The following is a 17271-nucleotide window of genomic DNA, read 5'->3' as shown; positions in this document are numbered from 1 at the left end:
ACTTTTTATAGGGTTAGAAGCTTCAAAATGGGCTGATTTTTGGTGAGGATGATCTTCTCATCATAGAGATTATTATCACAAAAAAATCAGCCCATTTCAAAATTCCATAATTTCTAACCTATGTAGGATAAAAAATGTAAGGCAAATGGTAGGGTGCCAAACATGCCTCATATATATATCTATATATATAGGGGGGCGTTCAGTGGCCAACTTTTTGGCAAAACATGAGTTAGAGGTTTTGGAATGAGCTGATTTTTGGTGAGGATGATCTCTACGGTGAGGAGATCATCATCGCCAAAAATCAGCCCATTCCAAAACTTTTAACCCCATCAAAAACAGTTTACAAAATTTGGACGGTCCACGATTTTTCAGCTTGTAAACATGGGTTATAAGTTTTGGAATGGGCTGATTTTTGGTGAGGATTAGAGATCATCTCACCAAAAATCAGCCCATTCCAAAACCTCTAACTCATGTTTTGAAAAATGTTTTGCCAAAAGGTTTGCCAAAAAGTTGGCCATTGAACGCCCCATATATATATATATAACTAACCCATGTAAGACAAAACACGTAGGGTAAATAGTAAGGTGCCGTACATGCCCCATATACATATACGGGGTGAAGATTCCTTGATTCATGGAAAAACACAAGATCCCAACCCCTTAAATGCAAAATCTAATGATTAAAACTTCTCGAGATAAGTTATCTCCAAGATTTGTGTTATCAAGATACTCACAAATCTCAACCATCGGAATTTGTGTTTAATGGGTTTGGATCATGTGTTTCATTCTTAGGAGTCTACATATCCCAACCCATATATAAGATACAAATGTTTAGCCGACATCATGAGGATAAAAACGTGAAATTTATCAAAATGTTCAGGTCCTGTAATTAACTAATTTTCCGCTCATGAGTTGGTGACACCCTCTACATTAATTTTGACTTTAATATATAAACAACAATTAATCAAAATTTAAAAATAAACCAAAATAATAGAAAACACTGAGCATCACATTTCTCAAAAATAAATGTTATATCTTCACTATTTGCTTCGCTTAACACAATGTCGAAATTCAGTGAACCAGAGAACGTTTCTATTCACAAATTGGTCAGCCATATTCCCCAAACCCAGTGCAAACTGTACAACAAACTAGTTTGTTTCACAATTTGATCTAATATAGAACGAACGAATCTGGTAAGAAGCTTTGACTTTGTGTCGTAAAAAGATAAAATAAAAAAACTATCCACTATGTAGATTTTAGAATTCCAAGCCTGGGTGCACAATCTGGGCCCAATTTCGAAAATAAGGTTGGGTGTCAAGGTAACCTAGTGCGTGCAAAATTTTCAATTCATCATCACACTTAAAATCCTATTAGTCCTTAATTCAATTATTTTATATATGTATGACACAACAGCGTCACTTGCCTTTTTAATTATATTAACAACTATTGGTATTATAGTGTAATCAACCCTATTGGCATCATTAATAGTATATATATAAAGAAGAATAAATTCCCTGAATTGGCTCGATCACCGTCTCCCTACATGGAAACCAATTCAGTACTTAATAAAAGGGTGAAAAATTCTCACACAGCACCACCAAAGCAAGTTCATGAGCCAATAAACAAGTAATCATCAAGCTGGAACTGCAAAGCTCTGCTGGGTCCACTGCGGAGGATCCACCACAATGCATGGATCTGACTTCTCAAAATCGGCAACCTAACAAAGGCATTGGAGTTGGTCAAAACAGTTCAGAGGAAGACTCAATTACTCAGTCAAGAACATTTGGTACACCAAACCGGTAATAAAAATAGCAGATTGGGCACAACTTAATTACGAATATTTCACCTTTTCTTTGCAGCTTGGGCAGTAGTGATATTTATGCCAGAGACAGTCCATTGATGGGCAAAGAAAGCAGAATCCAAGCATCATCGGCATCATGCAACCGACAACAGCTGCCAAACTAAGTTTTGATCTGCATTGCATTGTTACATCACAATCTTATAATCACGTGTGAAATTAAAACCATAAACACAAGATTGTGAAGTGAGTAAATGATGATTTAAATATCTATTACACAAAAATGAATATGTCAAAATATTTTTCATGTATTACTAAATAGGTGTGTTTCCACATACACATCAAGAATCACAACTTCTGTGTACATTCTTGCTTCAGGCAGTTTAGTTGTCTTGGTTTTGGAACAATGGTTTCTTCTATGCGGAGTGAGGGATTACTGATGTGAGACCAAGTCAGAGGACTTAAATATATATGATCACTGATAACGTATAGACATGGCAAGTCCCATGTGTCGAACTAGCAACAAAGATTAGCAATGATTTTGAAGCAGACAGAGTTCCCCTATTACCACTTTTTTTTAAAAAAAATCAGTCTACTCAATTACTACTTGATTTCTTCAATGCTGCTAGACAACATGTGAAAGGAAAGGGGGAGAGAATGTTAACATTGACAATTCGGAGATGAGAAGAGAGAAAGGTGGAGATAAAAAAAAAATGGCACCATCCTACAATAAATAGGTAATGACTTGGCTGGGGTTGGTACCAACTAGTATTAGTTCTGTTGTTAGCTGAGTTGCACAACAAAACAATCATTCTTGTCCTAAAACAAAACATTTCAAGAGAGCAACTATAAGCAAAGGTGAGTTTTGGAGGCCAAACATGTTTCAATATATGGGTTAAAGTTCTGGAACGGGCCGATTTTTTGTGAGTATGATCTCTATGGCGAGGAGATCATCATCACAAAAAACCAGCACATTATGAAACTTCAAACCCCAGTTTATAAGTTGAAGAATTGTGGACCGCCAATTATTTATAAATCACTTTTGAAGCGGTTAGAAGTTTCAGAATGGGCTGATTTTTTGTGAGGAGGATCTCCTCACCATAGAGATCATCCTCACAAAATATCAGCCATCCCGAAACTTCTAGCCCATATATTGAAAAATGTTTAGCACAATGTCTAACTCTCTTTAGGGCCTCCGAAAGCTTCCCATCTGCAAATTGAGTAATTGAACAATGTAAACAACATATTAAACCAAGTCATTACTCCAAACACTTAGGCTATATTTGGTTTGCAGAATGTAGTTCTCTAAGATATTATTGTAACCACGATGATAATTTTTCATCTAATAATCATGTCATAGGCATGTATAAAGTAAGCGACAAATATTGAAATGAGAACCAATGAAATAATTCAACAAAGTCACATGCTAATAAGGGTGAAAGAAGTGAAGAAATAAGCTAAGGAAATCAGAAGGTGAACTAGTGAAGAGGTCGAATGACACCAAACAACAGGAAGGGACTAAGGTTGATAAATTAAAAGATCTGTTTAGACTTGTACTGTAAAATGCATTTTTCATCCCATACAAAACACCTCTCATCCCAATGCTTGTAACAGGTTCCGTCCGCAAGTGACCCCTCTTTTTCTACGGAAATTAGGATGAAGTTGGCAGTGTGTTCAAAAGCTATTATCAGGACAAATCCATTCATTCATCCAAATATATAAAAGATTCTTGCAGCACTTAAAAGCCGAGTACTCTATCGTTGAGTTAGAAACCTGAATAATGTAATTATGTGTGTAGATACAATCGGAATAAAAAAAACACCAGTCATATAACTATTGTATTGCAAGATATTTCAAAAGATCCAAAATATTTCATATGGTTAAGAAAATATTGATGGATGATGGATCATCCACTCTTGCCACTTTTCAATCCTTTGTTAAACTATATGTGGCTCAGATTACAGTAAAAGGACTTAGTTCATGAATGTCCAAACCTTAACCAGACAACTCCCTCCATCCTCCAAGAAACTATTGAGTAACAAAATAAGACTATCCCAATATACATGATAAGAAAGAAAAAAAAAAAAAAAAAGTTGTACGCATAAACAAGAATAATTAATTTGTCCAAGAAGATGCACAAAAAAACTGACACAAATCTTGAAAAGTTATTTATTTATTTAAAATATTAGTAAATTTCTAATTAAATTAGCCATTTCATGAGCTACTAATTTTTTTTTTGCAGTTCGATGGTATGGACTGGTACAAATTTCTTCACAGATAATGGAAATGTGAGAATCAAATGGTTTAAGTTATTTAATGGAGAGCTAATATTTCATTAAATACCCACATGAACCTCAAAGATTGGGGGACCTCAGAACCTCAATCACATAATAAAAAGGAGACCTTCCCTCCTGTCAATCCAAACATGGTGGAGAGAAACTGAGTTTCTCTTCTCTCCACTTCTCTCAATCCATACATAGTATAAAAAATCATCCAGGGAAAAAAAACCCTTTCCAGATTATGATATTTCCAAATTGAGAACTTTCAATTTCTTCAATCCAAAATCTTTCCTTCAAAACATTTAATGAACCATATTTTTTTTCCAGAATCATCCAATTAGTCTCAAATCTTTCTTTATCGACCAGAAATCAATTTCAGAGTGTGAATTCTAACAAATCAATCAATAACTGAAACATCTTTAATTACAAAATCATCCAAAAAAAGAAAAAAAAACCTCTCCAGATTATGGTATTTCGAAATTGAAAATTTTTAATTGCTTCAATCCCAAATCTTTCCTTTGAAAAATCTAAAGAACCCTAATTTTTTTTTCCAGAATCATCCAATTAGCCCCAATTCTTCCTTGTGTTTTTTTCCCAAAGAAATCCATTTCAGAGCACGAATTTCACCAAACTTCAATCAACAACTAAGACAAAGATCACTGAAAGAGCACATAAACAGAAACCCTAACGTAACGAAAGCTTGAGATCTTACTTAACGGTGGTGACGCCAGAACTCCCACAGTATACGCAATTAAAGGGAGCAGGAGTGTCTCTGTATATCGTCTGTTGTAACGGAATTCCCTTCGGATCGTGATAAACGGCGTTTGGTGGGATCATCCCGTGCTGGTATGGGTTTACTCCCACGTGGAACCCCTGATGTTGCTGAGGTAGCGGAGCTTGGTAGCTCGCGGCGTATGGGATCCCAATTGCTGGCTCATCGTTCTTAGACATTTTTTTTTTACTGGTTGAAGGATCGATTGGTTTTAAGGAAAATCTCTGCAACTCCTTCGATCGATTGATGGGAAGATTATATATATATTGTAAAAAAGCGTTTGCGCGAAGAAGACGAGGACTTGTTCTATATATTTTGGTTTCAAAGCCACCAGTCTTGAAACACGGTTTCGACTTATCAAAGCATGGTTTCAAAACTCGGTTCGCGTTCTCCTCGTATCGTACTCAAGCTCAAGAGACCGCGTCGTCTCGGAAGACACAACTCGTTAAGTTGAGACCAACCATTTAACTCGGTTAACAATTATTTATTAAAAAATATGTAGATAAAAATAATTGTAAGCTTTTTTTATTATAAAAAATTAGCTAAATTAGAAGATGTTTGGTAATAAAATCATATTTTAACAATATTTAAATTAAAAATAAATAAACTATTTTAATTTAAATATATGTAAAAAAAGATATTTACAAAAAAGTGATCAACTTTTGATGAATTTATGATTCTGGCTCACTGTTTATTTTAATTACCAAATCATGAACAATAACGAATTCGATGGATTTAAAGTGATTAATTGAATTCTTCAAATTCAGCTCATGAAATGGTAATTCACCTTATAAAAAATCCCGATTAACTTGGTAAAAAATTCAAAATATCAACTGAGTCATCTTGCGAGATTGTGCATATGTGAGACATCTTGTTTGTGGACAAATGACTTGAGCCGATCACCTCAATCTCGCACGAGATTGGAAATAATGTATGAATGAGAAAAGTTAAAATGCCATCGAGATTTCCAAGATAGTGGTCCGTTTAAAACACATCTTGTAATCATCCTAAATAGAAGGATGTTTTACCAAAACATGCACTAAAATTCAAAACAATAATATTCCAAACTAGTAGATTATTCATTTCAATTCCAAAATGGTAAATTACCTTTTTCAAGAGAAAAATGCTGAAGTAACATTGAAATTGACATCGATTCACACATTGCAAACGTGGATGTGTACAGATTCAAGATACAAGTAAAAAGCATTTATGGTTATGTGCGCACCTCCACATCAACAATATGTGAATCGATGTCAATTCAAATGCCACTCCAACACAACTCTTTTCAAAATTAAGACTTTTTTGGGACTTTGTTCTCTCGTGAAGGACAAAGTCAGAAGCAAGCACAATAACAAACTTCTTGTCTAAAAATCGTGAGGAGGAATCAGAAATAAGAAATCCTAACTCTATCAATAATGACCGAAATCAAATAAGCTCACATATGCTAAGAGTAATAACTCAATACTTAACTTCAACAGAAGAACAAAAAATCATACTCTATTTCTTATTTTTCCACGAAATCAAATTACCATCATGGCAAGTACATAAATAAAAAATAGACCTTTTATTCGTAATAAAACCAACATAATCAACGTCTGTGAAGCATGACAAATGGGATTGAGCAATGAGATTTACATAAAATGTTCTTGACATTTTTTACTTAAATTTATTTTAGTAAATAAAATTTATTTATTGTGGGGAATGTAAAGGATCAAGAATGTAAAAAAGAATAACAAAATAGTATGTTTGAAGTAATGTGATGATATCTTTCAATGTGACATGATAATTTAGTTAACATTACTGCTACGATAATAAATTCATGCAAAAAAAAAAAAAAAAAAGTTTAGTTTCAGTATAAATTTAGTACAATGTTATTTGATGGATATCTTGGTAATTAATTTTTTTTATGGGTTTGATAATTAATTTTGTATCTTATTTATATCTATTTTGATTTTGTAATCAAATATTTTCTTTTTAGCATCACAAATAAATAACTAGGCTGAACAAAATGATGATAAAAAGAAAATATTTGATTACAACCTAAATCAATCATAAACAAATTCAACAAAATGATGGCACCAAGCATTAAAACAATTGAAATAACAAATACAAGGTATGTGAAATGTGTGACCTCGTCCTTACTAATTTCCTCTTCTTTCGTACCCAAATTGGTGTTCATCACATGTTTTTTCAATGAGGGAAACCTTCCTGTAATAATAAAAAAATAATCGAAATTTAAAAACAAATAAACAAATGGAAGAAGATAATCATCACATAGAAATTCTTAGAATTATAGGTTCCTCACGGATGTGGAATTAAGGAGTGTTTGTACAGGTTGCTCAAGTGTCCTGACATCAGTATAGCTGAATGAAAATATTGATAAAACCTTAATATAAAGTAGAAAGTAAAAGAAATGAACTACGGATCAGAAGGTTTAGATGTTTATGTAAGATATATACGGCATCGTTATCTTTCTTTCTAGTCTTAAAGGATGATAAATTTCAGACGTGATTGCTGAAGAACCAGCTTATCAGGAGTGTCCCGGGGGTCACTTAATTATGAGAATACCATATCCATTGTTAATAAATTAGAAGATCATATAAATAGAACCTGAATTTTTTTAAAGAGAACTTGAAAAATATAACAACTTCATAAGAACTTCAGATAAGGAGCACTAGGTACAGTGTCAATAAGACAAAAGTAGGCGGGAGTTTTTTGGACAAAATCCAATGTTAATAAACATTTAAATAAAAAATATACAAATTAAAAACAGCATTGGCGCCAAACATTAAAACAGTTGAAATTACAGCTACAAGGTATTCTAAGTCTCACCTTCTTCCTAATTTCCCCATTCTTTTGCACCAAAGATTGGCCAACCAATTGCATTTTTTTGGGGGTTAAACACGTAAATGAACTCACCAGTATTTTTTCCACATGAAACCACTGAATTGGATTTATATCTCCGAATCATCAATGTTCTGCAATGAATGTAAAAAGAAATTCAGACACTAAAATACCTTCAGAATATAAAAAAATACTTATTGCACAAGAGTTTTAAGATAATAATTTTCCATTTTTCACAATCAAATAATTTATTCCTCTTTATTTCATGGGTATGTCATTTTATTTTTGCTGATATAAACGATATATAAATTCAATAAAATGATGGCACTAAGCATTAAAAATGTTGTTCAAGTCCCCCTACATCTATAAAAAAAATAAATAAATAGAAAGTTGAAATTACAGGAAAAAGGCATATGAAAAGACTCACTAACCTTCTTCTTCTGAATTATGTCTTATGGCATCCAAGATCCATTGACAGGTACTGTTGGTAGTCCTCCCACACCTTAGCTTTTTAAAGAACTTGATACTATTTTTTCTCTATGATCCATTGATTTGGACTTGTATCTCCTAATCAGTAATGTTCAAGTCCCCCTACACCATCAAAATAGGCAAGAAGAATTATTGCAACACTTATGATGATTTTACTGTGAAGATACTTTACAAAAGGAAAAAAAAAATTAGGGGGTTGAGTTTAATACCTGAGAAAGATCTAGTTTTTCTTCTTCAACCAGTACAGATCGGTAAACTGTTAATCCACTTGTTTCATGTGCCTTACATTGCCATACCTTGATGAAAATAAGCATAACACGTTAATAAAAGTACTAAGTAAACAACAAATGACACGTCAGAAGGTGTGGATATATACTTAGGATTTAAATAATAATTGGTCCCTATGTGATCATCAGCAGCATCCTGGTCCAAAAGCTTTTCACTTGTGGAATAGATCATCAGGTGTCTTCATTCTTGATTTAAGGCAAAGATTGGTGATCGTTATCATGATGTCTAGTCTCAAAGGATGCTCAATTTTGTTCTTGATTGCTTTTCAGTTCAGTAACAAGACTCCATGACTGTTCTGCTGGTAATTGAGAATCTTGCCCAACAAACAACAGGCAATCTAAGCTAACAAGAAAACAATCTTTTGGCCAAACTCAGTATTTTACAGATTTTAGTGTAATTAATAGATATGATCAAGTAAATAATCCTTGTTTGTTTTCTTCTTCTTTTCCCCTTTTTAGTGACAAATAAATTAGTGGTCAGCAATTAATGGGTGAAGGAAACTAGTTGTTCTTCGTTCGTCAATTAAATTTATCCATATTAAAAAATAAAAATAAAACTTGGGTGAAGGAAAGTAGACTATGAACCCAGGTCGGGAGTAACCTTCTTTGTAATTGGATGGTATCTCCTACTATGAAATGATATCACATTTAAGTCAAACCAGTAGATCAGCTACCTTTCCAAGCCATGAAAATAAGGCACAAAAATATGTTCCCATTTTTTAAACAACTGGATGGTATCTCCTAATATGACATAGAAATTTAACAAGCAATAGTGCTACAATAACAATTTCATTTATATTACTAAACTACCTTAAGGAAAACTATGGATTTTAAACCTTTTTTTTTTTTAATGATGCTAAAAAATGAAAATAAATATAAAATAAGAAACAAAACTAATTATCAAACCCATGAAAAAAATTAATTATCAAGATATCCATGACAAAAATTCATGAAACACAGTACTAAATTCATACCAAAACTAAATATTTTGCATGAATTTATCATTGCAGCAGTAGTGTTAAATAAAATATCATGTCACATTCAGAGATATTATCAGATTATTTCAAATGTAGGTCTTTACTGTCATTTTGTAACATTCTTGATCCTTTTCTATTCCAAACAAAATAAAATACGAAGCTAATTTCAAGTAAGAGTTAGGAATATATACAAAAATAAACTAAAAAAAATGTCATTAAAAATAACACTTCATACAAAATAAACAAGAAAAGCTAATTGGGGCACAATTATGCTTACCTCAAGCCAATTTTAAGCCTGTTTTTTGGATTCATCCCATATTTGGAAACATAGATAGAATAGAATAGACTTACGGAACAAATGTGTATTCATAGATGTCGTTCAGGTGTCCTGACATTGCCATACAGGAAAATAATAATGACCTAATAAATTATAAAGCATCAATGAACTCCAGGAAATTTAGAATCATACCCAACCAAACGTGTCCAACAAAAATTATAGGCAGTATTTTGTTCATTTGTGTGGCATAGAGTAGAATCGAATTACCTAAAGACCTACTTTCTAAACTAGAATTATAAAACAAAAAGACCATATATTTACCTTAAAATAATATTGAGCAACCAGCAAAAAAATTATATTAAATACAAATGGAGAAGGAAAAAACCCTAACCGTCCAGTAGGGTTCTCTTTTCCGAAGAGTTCGCGGCTTTCTTCACTGTTCGTGGAGGCATTGTTGCAGATCGAACAATCCAAATATCAATAATTGCAGGAACAAAAGTATCGAACAAAAATCCTAACCCTTGGAGAGAGATCGGAAACCCTGACCTAGTGAGATTGAAAGAAGCCTTAAGAAGGTCGCCTCAAAGAGCATTTCAGAAGTCCTTAAGGTCATGGATTTAAAACTACAGATTGGTATGGTTCTGATCTCACTCTCTCATTCTAGTGTTCTCTTCCTTCATGAAGCGTTCACCACTTTCTTCACCGTTCGTGGGGGCATTTTTGCAGATCGAACAATCCAAATATCAATAATAGGAACAAAAGGACCGAACAAAAACCCTAACCCTTGGAGAGAGATCGGAAACCCTAACCTAGTGAGATTGAAACAGATTGGTATGGCTCTGATCTCACTCTCTCATTCTAGGGTTCTCTTCCTTCATGAAGCGTTCACCCCTTTCTTCACTGTTCATGAGGGCATTGTTGCAGATTGAACTATCCAAATCTAAATAATTGCAGAATAAAAGGATCGAACAAAAACCCTAACCCAGAGAGATTGAAAGAAACCTTGCGAATGTCGCCTCGAAAAGCATTCCAGTCTATATGTCGCAGAGGATTTGTGTTTAGAGCCGAGAAAGGGATTGTGAGTTTAAAATAGAAGAGCCGTTAGCGGGAGCGGGGAGTGAGAGTGAGAGAGGACACGTGGATTCATTTCATGCAATATCTGCCAGCTGTGAGATACGCAATACCTGCTGTGAGATACGCAACGGTACTCTCGACTGTGCACAATCAGCTTCGCAGTTGTGCGATTTTAGAAAGAAATGCCACGTTCCATCTAATTTAATCGAACGGTTAAAAACTAGTTTCTATGAGTACTACACATTCTCCAGCGTTATTATTACCCCACCTTCTCTTTCCCCTTTACCTGACACGTGGCACTTCTTGACCTCTGTCTTCTGTTGTAGACTAATTAAAAATGACTCCAAGTACCAACCATTTTTACAAGAATAATGTCAAGTGTCCTCAAGATTGTACCTCATGTAAGAAAAGCATCTATGATTCCTACGTACTTCCATGTCACGAAGTGAGATATGAGGTACAGTCTTGAGTCACTCCAGCACGACTCTTTTTATAAATTCCTCTTTCGAGGATTTTCTTTATTGCATCAATGTAGCTTCAAACGCATTTCCTAATTGAGTCTCGTGGGGATGGAGGATAAGTAATGAAGGATTACTATATATTATTATTCAATCATAATCTTAAGACAAATTGATCAAGAAATATTTGGTTACCGAGAAGTCATATTTCTTCATGGGTATCGTATGAATTTTTTTAATGGGTTCATGCAAATTGGGGTGTCTACAGTTATTATATGGATTTTAAGATTTTATTTTAATAGATGTTTATTTATTTTTTATAATGATTGATAGAAAGATAAGGATTTATTATATTATTTATAAATAATTTCAAGTTTTTGTATTTCATTTTATTGCACAATTGAAACTTTGATCTTCATATCTTTAGGAGTATAATAATCATTTGACTTAAAGTCATTTCTTTTATTTTCTCTCGTGATTGCTAACCAAACAAGAGAAACTTAGGGTTCTTATGTTTTTCTCATGTTAAAACCAACCAATGTAGAGAGAAAAAGAATTTCTTTTCTTTCCATTTCCCCCAATTCAAACACAACGTAAAATAACTCGTGAAACATTTTTGGACCTAACAACTCCCACACATATTTTTCTTATTTATTTGCGAAAACCATGAATACACGTATATGTGAGACGCTTGTTGCTAGAGAAGTTTTGGTTTGTATGGGGTATACATAATGGTTTTAATGCAATCATATACGCACAAAATTTGGTAATTATTTCTGGAGATGTTGTATCCTATTCACACAATTATTCTATATATGCACCATCAAATTAATAAGGACTTAAGGTTGTAATTTCAAGATCTAGTAGTTAGTTTTTTCAATATTAATAATCGCCATTAGAGTGGTATTATATTACAAAAGTTCGTCATTTTCTGATGTTTCCTTATCTCTATTTGTCATAAGGTCCAGACTATCAAGCTGTGTGTTGTTTAAAGAGAACGTATAGGAGTCATCATAGTTGTTCTCATGGTCATAATTATTTAGAGATCGAATGTTTAGACATAGAGTGAGTGAAATATAGAATTGAAATGAGTTGTGAAAACTTGTGCATAACAATTAATAATCAGAGAAGACGAGGCGACCCAGTATTGTTGAAAGTGTTTTAGAACACAATAACATTACAGTGAGGAATCATGGGATATCTGAGAAGAACCCCATTCGACGAGAGGGCATATGTGACCTTTTTCGTGGGATGACCATTAATCAAACTATGCGAGTGTATATTCCTCAATCCAAAGTCAAATTTATCCCTGATGTTGCATGTCACAAGGAGTCGCGACAACCAAATTAATTTTTTGGTCTAAGAACCAAGGGTTAAAAAAGCCAAAGGTAATAGGAATCAAATCCACCAACAAATTAAATTGGTTTTTCTATTGCTATCCATTAATTAAATCTTATGGTCAACCTAACAATTTTCAGTCAATTTGCTTAGATCAAGCTCAAGTGGGACTATTTAGGGTCTTAGGGATTATGTTAATCGAGTCTTGAGGCCTAGATTCAACTAGGATCCGTTCAAGTAGAAAAATGGGCTTAATCATTTCTATCTTTGTTGTTAGGGCGGCAATGGGTTGAGTGTGGGTCGGATGAAGCTATTTCCATATCCTTATCTAATTCTATGGTCGATTATCCATATCCAATTTTTGACCCACTTATGTGAAGGATATCCGTATCCAACTTGTGCCCAAATTTCAAGTTGATATATATATATAATATATATATATATATATATGTCATTATGGAGACGATGGAAAAAATCTTAATTTTGGGTTATACATATATATTTATTGTGAATTTATCATATTAAACATGGATAAACGAATATTCAGGTAGATAGAATGCCCTAAAAATATTCGGATAAAAATATTGTGGATAAATTTACCCAAATTCTTAATCGGATAAAAATTTTGTACCTATACATAAATAGCTTGGGTAGGTGAGTCGGGTAAGTGGATATTATCTGACCATTGCTAGCCCTATCTGTTATTGTGTATCAATATTATAATAAGACATATGTTTATGGTGTGCCATTACCAATAGAAAACATGAATTTTGCCCTTTGTTCATGAAATCGAATGATTTTATTCTAAAATTGAGTGGTAAGCCTTGGATGATTTATGAATAAGTTTAGATGATAATAAATATGAAAAATAATTATTTTAATGCACAAACCTATGAAACAAAATGTAGGAATGCATAAATACACTTACATAAAAATGACTAAAATCATGTTTGGATTGAGAGAAGTGGAGAGAAGAGAAACCCACTAAGAGAAGAGAAGAGAAGGGAAACTCAATATCTCTCCACTATGTTTAGATTGACATGAGAGAATTTGGGACAACTTAGGAATTTTAAAACATCTTAAAAGATATCTAAGGGAAGAATTGGCATTATAAAATATTTTAAAAGGGCCTCTCTCCATTTCTCCCCTCTTCTCTTCACTTTTGGAGAGAAAGAAAATTAACATTTTTTGTTTTCTCTCCTCTTTGTTCAAATTCTTTGCTCTTCTCTCCCCACTTAACAATCCAAACAAGAGAAATTCATTTATTTTCTCTTTTCTTCTCTCCATTTTTCTCAATCCAAACATAACGTAAAAGAGTGATGATTTTCATGCATGAAATTGTTAAAGAATGATTTTAATTAGTTTGAATATTATAGAATAAAATGCATAAATTGATGCATGGACATGTTAGAATGCTAATAAAAATGATTTTTAATGCATGAATATATATTAAAATTATTTGTAGTATGGGGGCAGATATAAAGATATTGTCTGTATAGTAGTCTTCCATGCTATCATTCAGGGGTGGAGCTAGTAAGGAGCTTGTGGGGGAAGTTGTCACCACAAAACTTTGTATTTTAACTAACCACATGCCTCATTTGCCCCCACTCCCTCGCCTCTGTCTATATTTGCCACCCCCTGGTCTCCCTTCAATTTTTGCACCCCCTTTAGTTTTTGACATGGCCTTTTGATTGAACATTTTTTTATTGACTAATCGAAAAAAACCTAAGTATCATTTTCTAACTATAGTTTGCCCCCACTACAGTAGAACCTGCCTCTGGCCATGTTATCATCAACTAGAGTTGAATTTCGAGAGCAATGTAGTATTCTTGCATAATCATCTCTAATATATTTGGAGTCACTGATATGGATATTCTTAAACAAATCGGATATAAGAATCAGATACGGATATTAAAAAAGAGTAGGATTTGGATAAGGACATGAGCAGATTTACACTGCGGGGGTGCTTGCCCCCACAAAATTTTTGAAAATTTATAGATTAATGAGTTATTGGGACAGATATTAACCGCGGTTAAAGAAATCCATCATTATTGTCCCCCACAAATATTTTTTCACTCTTAGTTTCACTCTGACCAACTGAGCCAAACAGTCCGGTAGAAATCACAGGCCAAACAATCCCGCCATTTGAACAAAAGCAGATATTTTCAAAAGAGAGATTCTATTGGCACACCAACTTTTTCGGTTTAAAGAGTGATTGGTGTTGCATAAGTAAAAGTAGATGTGTTAGTAGAGCTCTCTTTGCAAAATCCAGAAACTGTTTTAGAAAGCTCCCGCAATTTTTTTGGAAAACGCGTTTTTACCGGTTCTCTCATACTCTCGCTCTCTCTCTCTCTGTCTCATCTGTTTTAGATCTCTGTTTCTCATTTTTTTAAAGATTCTCTTCTCGTTTTTACCGATTACAATGCTTTATATATGGATAGCTTGATTTCATCTCTTTGTCTCTCTCGTTTTCTACTTTGTATTTGATATTTTGATGATTCAATGATGGCTCGAAATATGGCGACGATCACTGCTTTAGAGAGGTCTCTTCAGAATTGCTCGCTCAATCGACCAAATAGCGTTAATGGTGTCGTTGAGCACTCAGAAACTTCTGATGCGGCTGAAAATCTGTTGAATGAAGAAACAACTTTAGATCTTAATTCGGAAATCGCTCTTCCCTACCAATGGGAACAGTGCCTCGATTTAAAGGTCACATCTCTTCAATAAATGCAAGAAAAAACTAGATCCTACAATCCTCTTTTTTGTTCCTTCCAGGGGTGTTTATAGTTTTGTACATTAGAGACCCTATTTTTCTATTTTGTTTCTCTCATAAATGCAGAAAACAGGGCTAAAAGGGAGCAAAGTGAAGAAATTTTTTTTTCCTGACTTTACTTTTAATGGGTTTTTAAATTTTAAGATTTTTTTTCTTGGGTTTTTAATATTTTCTTTGTTTCTCGTAAGTCTGCTGAGTTATCTTGATAGGTATTTCTAAATTTAAGATTTTTTTACTGGGTTTCTTCCTAATATCTTCTCTGTTCTTATAATCTTTCTGGGTTACTTTAATGAGTATTTCTAAATTTAAGATCTTTTTACTGGTTTTTTTCTTCTCTTAATGTCTTCTTTGTTCTTGTAATCTTTCTGGCTTTCTTTGATGGGTATTCTAAATTTAAGATTTTTTTTTTTCTGGGATCTTTCTATTCCTCGTTCTTATAATCCTTCTGTTAGTTTCCCCCCTTAATATCTGTGATGTTTTTCTTGAAAGTCTTGATTTTTATTTCTTTTATGGGGTTCTATATCTGCAGACAGGAGAGATTTATTATGTAAACTGGAGGAATGGAACGAAAGCCAAAGAAGATCCACGAAAAACAGCTAATTTTGATGGAGACTATTACTCCGAGGAAGATAGTTCATGTGAAAGTGAGAGTTCATCCTCTGGTTCATCTTCTCCTTCTTCATCATCAAAGAAAAATTTTCACTATGAAGGTGATCATGATCATGACCATGTTCTCGTTGTTGCTGGATGCAAGACTTGTTTGATGTATTTTATGATTCCAAAAGGGGTCGAAGAGTGCCCCAAATGTAGTGGACTTATTCTGCATTTGGATCGATCGGAAAACGAATTCCCATAAGATTCAATTTTCTTTCTTTCTACATAATATTGTTTTTGATTGATCTTCAACGTGGATTGATGAAGTTAGAAAAATGGGTTTCAATCATTTGTGTTTTTTTTTTTTTTTTTTTTTTTGTTATTTTATTTTATTGGGTTTTTGGGTGTTTCTTTGGACGCCATTAGAGTTGCAGAGATAAGCTCTCAAGTTTCGAATCATCAGTGGAGAACAGAGAATAAAATGTCATAATGATAGCGACATGTGGCTTGGTTTTGGTTCCATGTAAAGTCTCCATCTTTTTTTTGTTAATCTAATTAAATTGTTTTGTTTGTCATTTTCTTTTGTAACTCATGTTTTCGTCTAAAAAAATTTAAAATTTAAACTAATAATCGAAACTGTCGGCATTCTTAATTCTTTGTTTACTTTGTGCAACCTGTAATCTGTAAATCTCTCTCTGTCTATCTGGAATTCGAATCTTATAGGACGAACCCATCAGCTTTTGAGAGCTAGTCGCAGAACCCAACAACACTACTGCCTCAGTGATTCCTTCTTTGCCAGAAGGAATCTTAACAGACCCTAACAGATCAACAGGGGAGAGAGATCGTGACATGGTCAAAGATAAAGTTTTTGAATTTTGTGAGCCACGTGGACGGTAGAGATTGCATCACTAACATGGTCCCATCGTGTCCATTTAATTTTTAAAATCAAATATTTTTCATTCCTTTTTTATTTATTTATCGAGAGAGTAGAGAAAGCCTCCTGTTCTGTATTCTAGTTTTATTTTTTATTAAATATATAAATGGAGACAGAATAAATTGAGAAGTCAGGTGTATAGGATTCTATGGGATTTATGGACTCCTAATTTGTCCTATCTTCCTGTTTTAAAGGGGACGAAGATTCTCTTAATTGATTTGGAAGTCCAACTAACCTTAGAAAGTTAGCAAGGATTTTACCCTCATTATGATCCCATTGTAAAAGATTGTTAGAGGGCAAAATTCTTTGAACTAAAAAAAAAAAAAATTCAAAAAAGTTTTTTTTTTTTTCGTTGAATTTTAATTTTAAGTTTGGGAG

The 17271-nt window shown here is 33.4% G+C and overlaps 2 protein-coding genes and 1 long non-coding RNA gene across 3 annotated transcripts; 1 reads left to right on the top strand and 2 right to left on the bottom strand.

The window, feature by feature from the left end:
- Window positions 1-1369: 1369 nt before the first annotated feature.
- GILP (GSH-induced LITAF domain protein) lies at window positions 1370-5289 on the bottom strand. Its single transcript, XM_086433117.1, has 3 exons — window positions 4789-5289; window positions 1846-1972; window positions 1370-1716 (listed from the first exon to the last, which is right to left on the bottom strand). Exons 1-3 carry the CDS (start codon window positions 5025-5027, stop codon window positions 1633-1635), a joined length of 450 nt encoding a protein of 149 aa, XP_086289243.1. The 5' UTR covers window positions 5028-5289; the 3' UTR covers window positions 1370-1632.
- A 1773-nt stretch (window positions 5290-7062) lies between these two features.
- Window positions 7063-10792, bottom strand: LOC147405358 (uncharacterized). Its single transcript, XR_015175907.1, has 4 exons — window positions 8558-10792; window positions 8391-8477; window positions 8124-8283; window positions 7063-7826 (listed from the first exon to the last, which is right to left on the bottom strand). It is a non-coding gene; the product is annotated as an uncharacterized LOC147405358 (long non-coding RNA).
- Window positions 10793-14932: 4140 nt separating this feature from the next.
- LOC147405357 (protein CURLY FLAG LEAF 1-like) lies at window positions 14933-16543 on the top strand. The gene is made up of 2 exons (XM_086432690.1): window positions 14933-15301; window positions 15895-16543. The coding sequence occupies exons 1-2, from the start codon at window positions 15095-15097 to the stop codon at window positions 16219-16221; spliced, it is 534 nt and encodes a 177-aa protein (XP_086288816.1). The 5' UTR covers window positions 14933-15094; the 3' UTR covers window positions 16222-16543.
- The last annotated feature ends 728 nt before the right edge of the window (window positions 16544-17271 follow it).

This window comes from Akebia trifoliata, chromosome 3 (assembly GCF_017979445.1).
Source record: "Akebia trifoliata isolate Shusen 1 chromosome 3, ASM1797944v1, whole genome shotgun sequence".
Lineage (NCBI taxonomy): Eukaryota > Viridiplantae > Streptophyta > Magnoliopsida > Ranunculales > Lardizabalaceae > Akebia > Akebia trifoliata.
The sequence above is the reverse complement of the archived record's forward strand: the minus strand, read 5'-3'. Positions and strand labels throughout refer to the sequence as shown.